The sequence below is a fragment of the Equus caballus genome, chromosome 6 (genome assembly GCF_041296265.1).
Source record: "Equus caballus isolate H_3958 breed thoroughbred chromosome 6, TB-T2T, whole genome shotgun sequence".
In the NCBI taxonomy this organism is placed as follows: Eukaryota; Metazoa; Chordata; class Mammalia; order Perissodactyla; family Equidae; genus Equus; species Equus caballus.
The window spans coordinates 81863057-81880017 of record NC_091689.1 but is presented as its reverse complement, the minus strand read 5'-3'; the positions used below and the strand labels follow the sequence as shown (position 1 = coordinate 81880017).

Sequence of the window (16961 nt, the reverse complement as noted above, 5' to 3'; positions counted from 1 at the left end):
TGGCTGGACCATACAATACCTGAATTCCCTGTAGAGAAGAAACGCCCATGTAGAGGAAAACGCCATAGAGTACTGGCATCGGGATGAACTGAGGACCAAAGGGCAGAAAGACCACAAGTTAAACTTGGTATCATAGCACACTCAAGACCATATACACGTTCAAATCTCCAAGAAGGAAGCAAAGTCACAAAATCACCGCATAAGCATTGTGCTAGTTTCTGCTGCCTTTATATGATTTAGAAGTAGAAGCAAAAACAGAAGCTGGCAATAATAAAAATCATTTTGTTCTGAAATGAAATGATTACACGTAAGTGCAACGTGGTCCTGGTTCAATCATAGGCCTCACAGCTCACCTCTATCTGGCTCTTCCTTCTCCCTGGGGATGGGCACGCGCACACATGCGTGTGCACATGCAGACACACACACACCGCTCTTTTACGGAGTTGATACCTTTTCATTCTTTTGTAATTACATGATCATCTCCTCAGGGATTTGGGGTATTTTAACATGGACTAAAAAAGGTTCCTTTTTTACTAACCAGAAAATCGAGGGCAGGAGTGGGGGGTACCTTATCAGAGAGGGAATGATTTGAGAAGAAATATCAACACTATTCTATTTCACTTGAACACACACACACGTACCATGTGCCATCTGTCACCCTAGGTCATCTTCGGAGGGACTTTTTGAGGTAGGGAAACGAGGCCTACAGAATCAAGGCAGAGAGTCTCACAGCTGAAAACTCAACTCAACTTGCTTTTATCGTGGGGCTAAAGAAACTTGCCAGACAGAACTCCTCTCAGAACTAGAAAATCTGCATTGGCTTTTACGTTGTTCCAGCTCTACAGTGAGTAGACACCTCAATCTGGTGCTAACCTTGTGTGTACAACTATTGAATGCTTTCCTAAAAGAACCCCCCTGAGACAGTCACAGGAAGGCCAGGCGACGCCCACCACCACGGCTTCATGGTTACATTTCTGGAGGAGCAGCAACCTCTGGGCTCCTCCGGACGGCACCTAACCAGAAGTGGGAGTGGGGGTACAAGAGAATAGAAGTAGAATGGGGAAGGGACATGAGGAGAGGCGGCAAGATTGAGTGGAAAGTAAGGGGACAGGACAATGGTTCAGAATCCTTTCCCATCCCTCTCGATTCTCACCCTTAAACAGCATCTGCAGTGCAGGCTGGGGTGCGTGAAGATTCACCACAAAGACAGGGAAAGGAGGCAAGAGAGATAGGTAAGTGCTCTGGAATGGTTGGGGCTTGGTGATATGGCCATGGAGCTTTCACCCCATTTTTCCCAGATGTAAGCCTAACACCCACACAAAAAATTTTTCTGATGTTTAAGTATCTTCCATCTTTCCAAAAATCCTCTTTTAACCCCACATCTCACACTAACCACTGCCCATTCTTCTGTTTCACTTCACAGGAAAACCTCTTGCAAGAGTTGTCTGCCCGCACTCTCCTTACTTCCTCCCCTCCTATTTACTCTTCAGTCCTGTTACTCCGCTGCGGCCCCATTGTTCCACTGAGTCTGCTCTTCTAAAGTCACGTTAGGCCTCCATGTTGCCAAATCCAATGGCCATGCTTTAGTCTTCACCTTCCTAGACAGCTTCTAACCTTCTTGAAACACTCCCCTCGTTTGGCTTCCCTGACCACACGCCCTCCTGGTTTCCCTCCTACCATTCTGGCAGCTCCTTCTGACTCTCTGTGCTATCTCCTCATCTACCCAACTTCTAAACATTGGAGCTCCTTAGACTCTGCTCTTCCCTCTGGTCCTACTTTTCTTTTACCTCTATCCTTCTCCCTGAGCAAGCCTCTCTACCCTCTTGCTTTCAACACTACCCATGTGCTGTTGACGCCCACATTTTACTTTTAGTCCAGAACCTTGCCCTAGCCTCGTCACTCAGGTGCCTCCAGGACATCTCACCCAAAGTCTGACCACAGCCCACCCCTTACAAAATCACATCCTCCTTCACGCAGTCTTCTCCATCTTAAACGCCCTCACTCTCCACTCTGATGGTCAAGTCAGAACCTGGCTGCCATTTTCATTTTTCCACTTTCTTCACCCCATTCTACATCCAGTCAACCATCAGGACCTTTGGATCTGCCTCCAAGATGTACAGAAGCCGTGCCTTTTATCCGCCCCTACTACTGACTTCCTCATCCAAGCCACCATCATCTCTCATCTTTAACAGTTTCACTGGTCTCTCTGCTTCTATTTTCCCCTAACCCTAAAAACTCATTCTCTAGGCATCAGCCAGAGTGATCTTTTCAAAATACTAAATGGATCATGTTCCTCTCCTGTGAAACCCTTCAAAGGCTACCTTTACCAGTGTCAACAAGGCCCTGCGTGATCTGCCCCTGCTCACTCTTCACTCTCACCTCACTGTGCTCTTGCCTTCACTCAACACCCTTGAGCCACATGGCCCTGATATTTCCTAGAACACATACCACCCTTTCCCACCTGAGGGCCTGACTCGACTGCTTTTCTCCCTTTCCCCCAGGCCTTCTCCCACCATCCATGGCATGGCTGGCTCTACCTCATCTTAAATACCATCTCCTTAGAGAGGCCTTCTCTGACCACACTACCCAAACCAGCACCCCCTTAATTCTCTATAGCTCCACAGAGTACAACATATTTCCTTTTACCACTTATCATATTCTGTAATTATCATGTGTGTTTTCTTAACTAACTTTCTTAACCACTTCTTACCTGTCTTACCCTGCTAAAATAAGACCTTTCAGGGCAGGTACTTGTATGTGTATCTGTTCAGCATACCACTGTCTTCTCAGCACCTAACAGGATTCTGCGTGCAAATCAGGCACTCAATATTCAATATTACCCAAGGAGTGAATGAATGATTACCTTCAATATAGCCGTCATGAAGACTGAGCAGCCCATCAGCACAAAGATCATAAGGCCTGTCACTCTTTGCTCTCGGATGCCTAAGAACTTGGGCTGTTCCCCAGGAGCAGAGCACTCAGATTCCAGTTTTAGGCTGTTCACGTGTGTGATGGACAAGACAGTTGCAGCCACAAACCAGGGTAGGCCCATGATGGAGCAGACACCCAGCATGATGGCCACCATCAGCAGGTCCAGGTGGTAGCCACAGCCTTTCTGTGGGGAAACAGAGTCTCTGTCACCATCAGTGGGCTGGCTGTAGTAGGACATAGAACAGTGAGCTGAGAGTCTCAGGCCCAAAGCAGGAAGGGGTGTATGGGTAAGGTCAGTGGTCTCAGACAGGTTTCCCAGTCCCTGCTGGTTTAGAGGGAACAGAGAAGAAAAAGGGAAATCTTAGCCTGTCCTAACATGCCAATATCCATTCTTTAGCCAAGAGCCCTAAGATCTCACCCTGAGTATCCACACATGCAAAGATTCATCCTTTCTCAGCAGAGTAACCAGAAACCAAGTCACATATTGACCATTCTAGATGGTAGACATCAAAATAGTTGGAGATAAATGACCTTATTGGGTCCCTACAACACACCCCCAGATCCTTGCCAAATCTGATGTTGCCTACTCTAAGTAAGGAAAGAATAGAAACAAAAGCACAAAGTCTCTAATAAATGTACTGCAACCAACCCTACCTCCCTAGGATCCTTGGGCTCAAGGTTCACTCTGGAAACCCCAGTAACAGACACCAGTGGGAGAATACTGCCTCTAGAAAACAGTGGCCCAAACCCCGACCTGAATCTCAGGAAGATAAGCCTGATTCAGAGCACGTGGCTATACAGGGACCACCAGGAACTCTGCCCACCCACCTTCCCGCAGGTTTGAGAGGAGATTAACAGAGTCCTAGCTTCTTTTACAGCATACCATCATGCCCTACTCTAGGGACTGGAACCCCCTAAAAACTCCTTATGAGCTCCTTCCAGTCTGCTTTTATCCAGGTTCTACAGTTCCTGGTCTAAATGGGCTTACCTTAAAATCAAAACACGTAACAAACTGCCATTAGTCCTTCTAGGTTAGAACTTCTTGGTACCTTAAGCTTGTGTTCCTTCCTGTTAATGATGACAGCTGTGATCTGCTGGTCCATGAATATTAAGATAGTGCAGAGAAGAGCTGGGATAACTGCAGCTATCACAGTCCACCAGGGGTTGGGGCCGATGGGACTAATAATCCACCCTCGATCATCCCTTGTTGGCTAAAGGGAAAAAATAGAGTTTTATTTTTGTATTTTAAGTTAACTATAGTAATTAGGGCAAAACAGATCAAACTGAATCACAATATTCACATTTCTTTTTATTCTTGAATGAGAATCCTTAAAAAAAAAAAAAGGCATGAAATACAGCAACTCCTTAGGAAATCTATGACCTTGCTCCAAATCCCCTTTGAAAGAGTCACTCCTCAACTGTCAACTTCCTGTGGAATATTCATTGCTCCTTCACCTCCTTCCCCTACTCTCCAAACCCTGTGGACAGAGAAAGCAACTTTATCTCAACATTAGGCCAAGTAAAAGATAACTGGTAACAAAATCTGTCGACAAAAAAGAATTTAATGACTTCCAGAGACAAATATAAACAACTGTGACTAGCCTCCTCAGCGCTTTCCTCAGAAGCCGTATAATGTGTGTCCACAGCACAAGGAAAGAAAAAGGAGAGCCAGCTGCATGCTAGCTCACAGGCTTAGACTGCATCGGTCCAGAGGCCTTCTCCCTTCAGCAGTGAAGCAGGGGCCCAGGCACCGGAGGCTTGAGAGAGGAGCCCAACACTGCCGACCCTGGGGACCTTTGATCCAGGGTCCCCTCCAATGTCCCTGTAAACCGCTGTTTAGAGACCTTATTTGTGTGTTCATGACATGCCTAAGTGCCCTAGACCCTCCCAAAGCCCCAGGGCACTCGGGGGAAGAGAAGCTCACCTTGCTTAGCAAGCAGTACTGCAGGATAAGTCAGGGATCAAAACCGGCCCAAACTCAATGAAAGAAGCAAAGACTGTTATATCCAAAGTACTTGGTTCCATATTGTTCCCAACTCTAGGATTCAAAGACTCTTCAATAACGTCACCATGTCCCAAATTATGAATGGGTTAGGTTCTGAAAGTTTACAGAATCTATGTCTCCTTAGTAGCAATGTTCTAAGTGATAGTTAAACTCTCAGGCCAACACAAAAACCTATTAAACTCTGACTGACATTAACTCGTTAGCAAGAGTACTAGCCTTCAGATTGGGTCTTGGTCGCTGGGGGCCATGTGGTATAACAGAGAAAGAAAGAAGGAAGAAAATTTCTTCTCTGCTTCCTGAAAGCGAGGTCTGCCAATGAGCAACATTTTCTTTGACATTCTCCCAATTCCCTTTCTCATCTCTCCCACCTCCCAGAGGCCTTCTTCCCAGATGTCCCAGAAATTCAGTGCCTTCTGACTATCTTAAGCCTACCCATCAGGGAACCTTTCCAAGGACTGCTTAATGCTCCCAAATTACTTATTTTTACACAAAATCCACTCCTCCTGCAGGGTTGACCACAGCGAGATATTGCAGAGAAAGCTGATTGCGCTCATTCACACAAAGGTGACAATGACGTAGTCTCAGAGGCATTACATTTTTAAAGAGGGAGATTTTTAATCCATAAATTTGTGACTGGTGGCATTTCAGCAAATTCAACAAAATAAAATTAAAAAGTTTCAGGCAATATGGAAAAAGATATTTTTAACCAGGCCTACTGGAGGGAGAGAGGGAGGGAAAGAAAGACAAAGGCCGTCTGTGTGTACCAGTATGGACTGCCTTCATTCCTGTCTCCCTCCTCCCGGCCTGGCCAGCCTCTCCTTTCATACTTCTCCTCCAGCCACTGAGTACGCCCAGGCTTTCTCTTCTCTCCACCCTGTGGGGATCTATGCAACTGAGCTCAGCTCTTCCATCTTCTCGCTTTACTCAGCTAGTGGCCCCAAACTGAAATAGATTTGGAGTCCCTCCGTATTAATCATTTCTTTTACTTTTTGTATAAGTTTTTTTGAAAAATATTATAGATTATAGAGAGTTATACAAACAAACAATGAAATAAGGTTGAAGAGATGTCACAATTACTTTGGCAGGGGCCCTAGACCCTGGGTGAGGCCCCTCAGTCAGCCCACCTCCTCACACGGCAAGATCCTTGAGCCGAGGGGCCAGGTCCAACATTTAGCTTTTTCATCCTTCCCAGGGCCCTTAAACAGGTGATGCTCAATGAAACTGCTGTAAACCAGACTTCTTTCAGAGACCCACGTTTCCACAGTTTCTGGTATATATTTATATAAATGTACACATTTTTTGTTTTAAATCTTAACATATTAAAAACAATAAGTGGCATTAAGGATAATAAATAATACTTTTCATTCATTAAACAATCTTAGGTTTCTGTTCTCTGACTTTTCTGACCTGAACTCAGCCAAGCCTGCAGAGTCTGCTCTCCTGAGTGGTGAGGCATGAGGAGCAAGGTTCAGATTTAGAAGACTACAAAACTCATGATTCGGGTATGGGAAGGCCTTTGACATCAACTCAGGACCAGATTCTATGAAACTACAAGAGGGCACCAAGTACCCTGAGACTTGCTTACCTTGAACACACTGGGAACTTGAAGCTTTGGTGACGGGACTCCAATCAAAAAGTCAATAATCACCATTGTGAAGATAGTAAGGAAAACAGCAAAGTCACTCACCATGGAGCGCACCTGGCATGAGAAAGCGTTGGAAAAGGGTTTTAGTAGGTTAAATGTGGTAGAAAAGAACTTAGTATTGTAAAAGGTTTAAAAATCCTCAGAAGAATGCTTTAATTTTATAGGTGAATTAATACAAGCATATTTAAACAAAGAAATATGTTGATATGCCCAAGCTAATACCCAAAAAGTGTGGATATGATGGGGGAGAATGAATCATGTGACAAACTCTAATGTAACCCACCCCAACCTCTGAAGAGTTCTGTTTGGAGCATTTATGGCCAGGTTTAGGCAACAGCTCCGAGAACTTGGAAGGAGACGTTCTGGGACCAGCCAAGGTCCATTCGTGCCGGCCAGGAACCTCGGCAGCAGCATCAACCCCTCTTCTCCCTCAACCCAACACCTGATCCATCTGCATGCGAGTCCTGCTGGCTCGACCTTCAGAACTTATCCAGAATCTGAGCACTTCTCAGCCCTCCACTGTCCCTACCCAGACCAAAGTCACCAGCAGCTCTTGTAGCACACTCTTAACCTCGCTCCTGCCCTTCATTAAGCCACCGAAGTGATCATTTAAAACATAAGGCAGATCACATCACTCCCCTACCAAAGCCCTGAAAATGGATCCTCATTTCACTGAGTTAAAAACCCAAAGGCCTTCTTGGCCTCTGAGGTCCACGCACTGGCATCGTTATGTCTCCGCCCCCAGCTCCTAATGCTCTCCCACTCGCTTGCTCTGCTCCAGCCACAAAGACCTCCTTGTTGCTTCTTAAACATGCCAGACTCACTCTCACCTCAGGGTCTTTGTACTTGCTTATCCTTCTCCACAAATGCTTTTCCTCCAGGTCACCTCTTGGGTAGTTCCCTCATCTCCTTTACGTTCACTCAGATATCACCTCCTCCATGAGATCTGTTCTGATGATCCTACTTAAAATTGGTCACCACTCTCCACCCCAGCACTTCCTAGACTCCTTTCCTGCTTTATTTTTCTCCATAGCACTTATTCTATTCTGTCCCCAAGAGGACTATCCCACCGTATAGTTTCGTGTAGCTTTAATAAAATACAATGCTTCTGAAACACCCAGTGCCTGCCATAATCTGAATTCTAAGACATAGAGCAAAACATGTCTTAGCCACAGGTAACATCACTGACGCCTTAACCTGGCTTTGCTTTCCTTTGAACCTGAGGCTTCCAGTTCCCCCTCCCTGGCTTTGTTAGTTCTCCTCTGAATGTGACAAAAATTCTCTCAACATGCAGCTGCCCCACCAAAGCCCATCTTGACCATCCTGGGGCCCAGTGGCCCCTCTCTCCTCTGAACTCCTATAGCACTTACATCCCAGGTTGGCATCCAACTCTCTACTACTGTCTCGTATGGACCTGGTGGTTTCATGGGTTTCCCCTTCCTATCTGATGGCAGAGACCATGTTTTAAACTTCTTTTGCATCCCCCATAGCACTTAACCGAGGCCTCAGCAAGTAGTTAGTACACAATTGCCTTGCGTTAACTATTTGTCCAGACAAGAAACAATGACCCCAAACTTACTTAATATGCACCGCCCTTAACTACTGCATAGGCTCACTGAAGTCTAAGAACATGTTCTAGTCACATACATATGTAAATATCTAATCACCCTAGCCCCCCCACCTAGTCACACATCCTGCTCTGCAAATGTGCCTGAAGAAACTCACTTACAGAAAAGCCCCCATTCTCTTGATTCTAGCACCTTTTCAAAGCAATGACTGCTTTATCCACTCTACACTTGGCCTCTAATTCTGCCCTGCCAAAACCGGTCACAATACAAACAGTGCCATCGCATCAGGGAAGGCTGCCGAGGCTTCAAACAGTCATGCAAACCAAGTCAGGAGCATTCTAGCTGCTGCAGTCAATGTCACCAGTGGTGTCACAAGCTTCACAAAGCCATCCCCGGGAGGAGACTCTGGGGTTTCCTACATATCTGAAACTATCATCCCAAATTACTATACTCAGGAACCAACTCTAGCTATCGGATGCTCCATGTACCAGCATTCTGGAAATGACATTTCAAAGCTTTTAGAGAACACTACCACCACCTTAAACTCACCTGGCACTTTTAAATCAAAAAGTTTTTAAGTATTAACCCCTCATACCACACATGAAAGAGGCTCCGGACACTAGAAGAAGAGAAAGCTACTGTGTGGTTCATCAGGACATTTGGAACTCTCCACCTGCCTGTCTACTCATCAAGCAACACGGAGGCTGAGAGCCAGCTCTGTTACAGTAGAATTCTACCACAAAAGAAATGCATGAGCATGCGACCTACTCTGGTTGGAAAATAGCGGCTTGTCTTAAATGTCTTTAAGGTGCTCGAGAGGATGAAGGTGGTGAAGAAGAGAATGCAGGACCAAAAGAGCACATCAGGAGTATAGGGTCCGTGATGGCCACACGCAGATCCCGTGAACTCTCCATGCATCTCCTGGCATTCCTGGAGGAACAAGTATTCTGGGTGATGCAAGGCACACATGAGGGAATAAATGACTGTTGCCTCTGACCTGGCACTCACTGTCATCCCACGGTGGCTGGGGAGTGCAGGCTGCCAGCAGCATCCACTTGACCTCCACATAGTTGTGGGGCTCTCACATGCACAAGCCCCTTCCAAGTAGGCTGACTGTTAGGGTCCTAAGATGCTTTTGAAAATGAAACCAGAACTGTCCCAAGGAAGTATGAGCTTCTGGGACGGCTCTAGCAATTTGTATTATTGATTACAGAGGCCTTCCAAATTTGAAGGTTCTTCAAGCCCCACAAAGCCTGGGTCTGCCCCACTGCTCTGCCTGGTTTCATCCCCACATATTCCTGGTGCAGGGTCACTGGATAGGGTACATGTGGGAGAGAAGAGAGAGATAATCTTCTCTTCCCTTGATGTACAAGAAAACTTCTGAAGTGGAAAAAAGTCAGTAAGAATAGTTAAAAAAAAAAAAGCTTTATTTCTGAAAATGCTAGGGCTTGCTAAAGGGCTACCCCCCTTCTACCTAGAAAGGCCCTCTTAAACCTGTGGTCACATTGCTACCCCACCTGGCAGCTCCCGGACTTACGCTAACAGTCAGGTTAGCCCAGTGGACTTCTGCTGTCACGATGTTGTGGTCCTTCCAGTACTGCAGAGTGTGATTGTTTGGATTCTCTGGGAGGGAACACCTGCAGCTGAGGGGAAAGAGAAAAAGACTGCTGAGGAAAGTAGTCAAGTAGTTGACATATTTTCAGCTGTGACTGAGCTAAAGGGTCTGTCAGAGCTGCCTATTTCTCCTCTGCCCACTTCAGAGCCCTGAAGTTGGTGCTGTCGGTTGAGGCCCATGTGTAGGCCCAACCACATCCCAATTTTTTAGTCAGTCATCACTAAAGATGGACGCAAACCAGTGTGTGGGTCTTGGATTAAATTGTGCCCCGAATGAGCCCTGGTGGTTTTCTTGCTTAGTTTCTATCTCTTAGGCTCTTTCTATGAAATTCAATCTACATAGCAAGGAGGACCTGATATCCCAGTCAGCTCTCAGCAGCTTCCTCCAAGCCTGGATGTCTTGTTCCCTATACCCGGTCACATTCTTGCTCTAAAAATTGGAGTCTCCTGGAATCAAGATGCAAGCTCTTCCTGACACTGCATTAGCCCTAGAAACATCTCACGCCTCCACCACTCTCAGGCTTCCCCAGGCCTCTTCTTCCATCTAAACCTGTCCATCTGACCAGACCTGTCCCACTGGCCACCATATTGCCTCCCAGTCCCAACATGCTTCATGCCTGAACTGGTTCCCAGTATACTCAACTGATACAGTCATTCCCACCAACTTTGTTTCACCTGTGAATTTAATAAGCTTCCTTCTAAGGATATAGCACGACAGAATTAAAATTCAAAAAGATCTCAACAGTTTATAACGATAGGAGGAATCAACAAAATGAAAATTAATAGGGAAAGCTATAAAGTCCTATATTTAGGTATAAAAAAAATCAATTCCAAATGTGGAAGCAACAAAGATGTCCTTCAGCAGGTGAATGGATGTAGTGGAGTACATCAAGACAATGGACTGTTAGTCAGTGCTAAAAAGAAATGAGCTATCGAGCCATGAAAAGACATACTAGACCTTTAAGTGCACATTACTAAGTGAATGAAGCCAATCTGAAAAGGCTACATACTACACGATCACAGCTATACGACATGGTGGAAAAGGCAAAACTATGGAGACAGTAAAAAGATTTCTGTTCTCCAGAGGTTGGGGTTGGTGGGGGCGAATCAATAGGCAGAGCACAGAGAATTTTTATGGCACTCTAACTGTTCTGTATGATACTAAAACGGCGATGTCATTATACACTCATCAAAACCCATAGAATTTACAATACCAGGAGTGAACCCTAGGGGCTGGCCTGGTGGCGCAGAGGTTAAGTTCGCACGTTCTGCCTCAGCGGCCCGGGGTTTGCCAGTTCAGATCCTAGGTGTGGACATGGCACCGCTTGGCAAAAGCCATACTGTGGTAGGCATCCCACATATAAAGTAGAGGAAGATGCACATGGATGTTAGCTCAGGGCCAGTCTTCCTCAGCAAAAAGAGGAGGATTGGCGGCAGATGTTAGCTCAGGGCTAATCTTCCTCAAAAAAATAAATAAATAAAATAAAATAAAAAATAAACTATATTCTAAAAAAAAAAAAAAAAGAGTGAACCCCTAATGTAAACTACAGACTTTGGGTGATAACGATGTGTCAATATAGGTTCATTGATTGCAACAAATGGGCACTCTGGTGGGGAATACTCATAGAGGGGGAAGCTGTGCATGTGTGGGGGTGAGGAGTATATGGGAACTCTCTGTACTTTCTGCTCAATCTTGCTGTGAACCTAAAGCTGCTCTAAAAAACCTAAGTCTCTTAAAAAATCAATTCCACACATATTAACATAAAATCATTCAAAAAGCTGGGGCGTTCTAGCTGCACATCAGCTCCATACGAACCAGCAGGGGAATGCAACTAAGAAAAACGTCATCTTGAGCTGTATTAACAAAGAATTACAGGATCCAGATCCAAAGCCTACTCCGGCCAGGGCTGGTCACTCTTATCTACCTTCTCCGACTAGGATATAAGCCTCATGAAGGTAGATCCTCTGTGTGTCATATTCACCGCTATGTTTCAGGGCCTAAAACAGTGCCCAGCACACAGTAGATGCTAAACAAATATTTGTTAAATGAATAAATGAATGATGCAAAAGGTCAAAGAATAAATCTTACTCCGATGCCAATGGGTAATCCAGTAGGCTTCAAAGATTATACTCCCTAATGGTTATTTTGTAATAAAATAATTTTTAAATTCTAATACATTTTTTGTGAATTCTGGATTTTAAAAGGTTAACGAACAGACAACTAGACTCTATAAAAGTGTGTATGCAGCTGGTTGGCAGACGCCTCCGTGCAGGGTGCCCACGTGGCGCAGGCGTTCCAGGTGGAAAGGGCTCCCCTCACCACCAGAGCCTCCATGTCCGAACTGTGCAGCCAGAGGGAGGGAACCTGACATACAGAGCTAAAGGACAAGGGGCTTTAGTCATAATTTGGAGAACACTATTCCAGAGAAGAAATGTTTTCTAGGACCAGACTCTCCTAGATGGTGGAAAACACAGCCAAACACTGTATTTCTTCTCCAGCTGATCCAGGCTATACTAAGCATGTGAAGAAAACAAAATTTCTTGAATTGAAATCTAGGTAAGTAAACAGATTTCTAGATCTTTAGGATACACAGTAAGAGACGTGTGGATCTGTCAAGAACCATTAACATCTCTCTGTCTAATGAGTGCTAAGAGTAGCCTGTATACACTTGCAGAGAATCTTGATAACACGGTCTAGCATCACAGTCCTTGCAAAAAGAATCACTTCCCAACAACTAACTTCAACTCTCCCTGCTATATTTGCAACCTATTTTTGCCTCAATGTCTGAAACCAAAAGACATGCTCTAGAAGCATTTCTCAAGTCCCCTCTGGGTTTCACTCTTAGTCCTTCCTCTCCATCATCACTTTTGACTGTTCTCCTCTGGCAGCCCCCCAAATCTCCACATCCATATCCGAGCTCTGACTCCCAGAGGGCCAAGACCCCTCCTTAACAGAAGCTACAGGCACTGCCTGGCACACTACATCAGCCATTAAGCTCAGGCCCTTCGCAAAAATTTTTTAAAAGCTAAGCAGAAAGTATACTTACTAATACAGGCTAAGGTGGTCCAGCTGGCTGTGCATGTGGATGGGGTAGGTCTCCGCCAGGTGAATCAACTTTTCTATTGCTTCATAGATGAAAATAATGCAAATCAGGGAGGCAAATGCTTCTTCAGTGAAGCGGGTAATGTAGCAGACAAGGGAACTGGCATCAGTTGCCACAAGGACAATGCACAGGAAGGCGGTCCACAGCCCAATACAAGCTCGCAGGGAGAGGTATGAAAGAGCATAGTCTCTGAAAGAAGACCAAAGTTCGCCAAAAAGCATGGATGGGTGGCATTACGAGACAAAGGGTCACAAATGTGGTTGATTCATCTCATATTATCCATCCCAGTACTGCAACCCAGTTTATCCCAAATTCCAACGGCACTTCACTCCTAAATGCTGCCCTGGGACAGCTGGGACAAAGATTTGCTTCACAAGTGGTATTTGCCATAGCAAGGACATGGAAAGTGGAGAAGGAAGGACTTGTCCCACACGCAGTTCTGCCGTTACTGCCCAATGTGATTAAGATCTTATTTTTGCAGATAAGAAAAAAGGAGATGGCCCTTGTTCCACATGATAGTACAAAAAGAAAACAAGGTTTTATAGGAAAATTAGGGAAATGAGGGCATTGCTGAGTCCTGCCACTGCTGGCAACCAGAATATGAAAGGGGATATTAGGCCAAATTAAAAATTGACTTGAAATGGAAATGGAGGAGTGTGAATCAGCTAGGGAAAGTTTTTTTAAAGATAAAAAGTCAAGACTTCAATAATGGCTGAGGATGTTAATAAAGCCCAGGAGATCTGCTGTCTTAGGCACGGTACTACCTGGCGGCAGGACAAGAGACCAAATGTGGTTCTTCCTTCAGGTTTTTACAGTCCAGAATGCTATTTGCCTGCTTATACCTGCCTAGGACCCTGGCATTCGATCCTAACAGCACAAGAGCACATCCAGTTAGAGTTTTCAGAAAACCAATGTCTTACTTGCAGAATTTGAACAAAATCTTTTCAAACACAAGCACTGGCCCAGTACTTCCCAGGATGGTGAGAGCCTGTCCCGCAAACAAGGAATAGGCGATCCCGGTCATGGAGGCTCCAAACAAGGATTCAATTGCACTCTGAGAGGGAAACAAAAATCATCACTGAGTCCGCAGCCCATCTGTCATGAGTGACGTGGCACACGCACATCCCCCATTGAGCTCTCGTGTGTGCCCGACACATCATTTGCCAAGAGTGCTGTGTACACACTGTCTAACACTCCTGTAAATGCTACCACTTTGATAATTCAGGTGCCCGAATCCATCCACATATGATTCCTTAACTAAGGCCTGTTCTGCAGTGACTCAATGAGCATTTACATATATTTAGAAAGCACAATGATACCATTTACACTACGAGCTGTCATACAGAGTCACCTTAAGTCTTACTCTCAAATGACATCAATATACCATTTTCCATCCTTAGAGCAATGAGCAATTCGACTGGGCAATCTGCTATTGAAGCTGATATTCAAGCAAAAGAGAGTCTGTTCTAAAGAGAGAACCATGTCGCTGCTTGGTATGAAGTCGGAAGACACAGTAATTCAGTAGAAAGAATCCAACGTCTTCAGTCCTGGCCCAGGGAATTCTCCCCCAGTGGACCTGGCTGCCACCACAATATCTGAAGTTTCGTTTGGGACCATTAGAAGTGGGTAAAATTTCTTACTATGCGTCCCTCAGTGGCTTCTCCGAGCAATCCCCCAAAGGTGATGACAGGTGACATGCAGGCACAGTACAGGAACAGAAAGGAGGCCAAACACTGTAAGCTGAGTGCATCCCGGTAGTCGCTCCAGTACCAGGGGGCCTTCCGTTTGATGTCCAGCACCAAGCCCCCAAACAGCCTGCGGAAACATGGCAGACAGGCCTCAACACAGTCCCTCTTCCACGAAAGCACATGAACAGCACACATTTGAAAGCACTTCAAATGTGCTCTGTATGGAAGTAATACTTTGGTTGCAATTTGACCCCAAGTATAAGAGATGTCTCTGGAGTCAGCACAGATTCTATTTGCAACCAAAGGCATGAATTTAAATGATTATCTCAAGCATAAAAAGAATTAATGTGGATGTGCATATTAACCATTCAATAAAAAGTTCCAAAAAATTAACATGAAATTAAGTATTAGCATCAAACTTCAAATTCTGAGCTGTTAGGAGGAAATGTGCAAAACCCCATTCAAGGTATTAAAATTGTTAGTTTTATCATATGTTTCCTAGATAAAAAGCCCCTATCACAGTACTTTCCTATTCTGAAAGTACTTTCCTATCCATCTTACTCTTGAGCAATTAGCATAATAATTCACTCATGCGGTTGACAAGTAGTAGTAGATACTTCATGCAAGGCACAGTGTCAGCTACTGGAGATGCAGCAGTGAGCAAGACAACACAGCCCTTCTCTCCAGGACCAACAGTCTAGTGCAAGAGATGGGCAGTATTGTGAGGGTGACTCAGCAGCACAGAACAGGGAGGGACATTTCAGCAGGCACTCGGAGAATGGACCAGGAATTAGCCAGATAAGGCAGAGGGGGTGACACCCAGGGGTGAGAAGGCATGGCAGTCCCAAGATGCTGAAAGAGATATGGCTGGATAAGACAGTGTGAGGGGCAAATACCAACTGACAAGGCTGGAGAAAGTGGAGAAGGCTCATCATGAAGGGCCTTGTAAACTGTTGTAAGGAACTAGAACTTTATCCTAATGGCATCCCAAGTCACTGAAAGATTGTAAACAGGAGAGCGATGTCATTAAACATACGTTCTGGAAGGATCACTCTGGCAGGGGTATAATGACTGGAACATGGGGCAAGACTACAGGTAGTGGATGGGATGGGAGAGGTGGATGGATTCAGGACTAATCAGGAGGCAGAACCAGCAGGGCCTGGTGGCAGGACTTCAGCAACCCTCTCCACTTCCCAAGGATAAGACAGATCAAGAGCAAGCTATTCCACACCAAGGAGGAGGCGCGTCCTCAGACTAGGTCACTTTTTCTAAGAGTGGAGTTACTGCACCAGGGTGAAAGTTGGTAAGTGAGTAACAAAAAGAGCCACTCGGCATTCTACAGGACAAATTGCCCGGTTTCTTCTGCAAATCAATGACAGAAAAAAGGAGGGCTGTTCTAGAATGGGAACACAAACTGCAAACTTTGACTGGATCCTGTGCCAAACAAACGAACTCTAAAAAGATGTTGCTAAAACAAGCACAAAAAGTTGAACATGGACTGAGCATTAGACAATTTAAGGAATTATTGTTAATTTTGTTAAATTTCATAATGGCATGAGAGTTGTCTGTTAAAATGTCCTTATCAAACAGAGATACATACTGAAGTAGTTACAGGTAAAATGATATGATACCAGTGATTTGATATAAAGATAATCTAGAAAACATAAAAATAAAACAAGTAAGTGGAGAGAAATGGATGAAACAAGATTGGCCAAGTGTTGACAACTACTGATGGGCACATAGGGGTTCATTAAACTATTCTCTCTTCTTTTTCATATGTTTGAAATTTTCTATAATAAAAAGCTAAAAAAAGCAAAAACAAAGCTATTCTCTCATGAAAGGAGGCCTGGCCAGCTCTTTCTTTCTTGCTGCCTAGGAGCCTGGAAAAGTACCACGAGGCTGGTACCTGTATGCCAGGGGGAAGGCCCAGCCAGCTCTCCTTCTCCACTCGAATGCTTTCTCTTATCTAGCAGGGCCAATGGGTGTGCAGGTGGACACAGGGCAGACACTGTTCCATCTTGCCCACTTGCTCTTTTCTCTGGTTTGGGCAGGTGTAGTTGGGATTCATCCTTCCTCTGTGTAGAGCAGTAACATCACAATCTGTCTGGGCTTCGGGGAGAGAGGCAAAGCCAGCCTTGTGACCTGCTTTGGTTTTAGCCTCTCTGGCAAACCTAGCTTGGGTAAGGAGCTATATCGACAGGGTCTAACCTAGAGCATGAGAGTCCCACCCCAGGGTTTGGGTCTAAGGCTCCAGTCTGTAATAAAGGATCACTTTGTCTTGCTTTCTCCTCTGCGTAAATAGCCTCTCAAGGACCTTATAGGCAGGTGTGATTACTCTGGGGCAAGATTCAAGCGTTTCTGGGTCCTTAGCCAACACAGCATCCTAGTACCATGTGACTATCACTT

At 45.1% G+C, this 16961-nt stretch overlaps 1 protein-coding gene across 5 annotated transcripts in view; it reads right to left on the bottom strand.

Moving 5' to 3' along the window:
• The window catches only part of SLC4A8 (solute carrier family 4 member 8), a 65355-nt gene that overhangs the window by 16608 nt on the left and 31786 nt on the right, over nt 1–16961 (bottom strand). For 4 of the 5 annotated variants that reach the window (XM_001504331.6, XM_023643578.2, XM_014740989.3 and 1 more), the window contains 9 exons: nt 14508–14682; nt 13788–13921; nt 12811–13056; nt 9687–9792; nt 8918–9079; nt 6522–6635; nt 3981–4142; nt 2864–3115; nt 20–88 (listed from right to left, as the gene is read on the bottom strand). In XM_001504331.6, the coding sequence (XP_001504381.1) occupies nt 20–88; nt 2864–3115; nt 3981–4142; nt 6522–6635; nt 8918–9079; nt 9687–9792; nt 12811–13056; nt 13788–13921; nt 14508–14682 (1420 nt within the window). Of the gene's footprint in view, nt 1–19; nt 89–2863; nt 3116–3980; nt 4143–4219; nt 4410–6521; nt 6636–8917; nt 9080–9686; nt 9793–12810; nt 13057–13787; nt 13922–14507; nt 14683–16961 lie in introns of those variants that run through there. The other variant, XM_070271436.1, reaches the window with a different exon arrangement.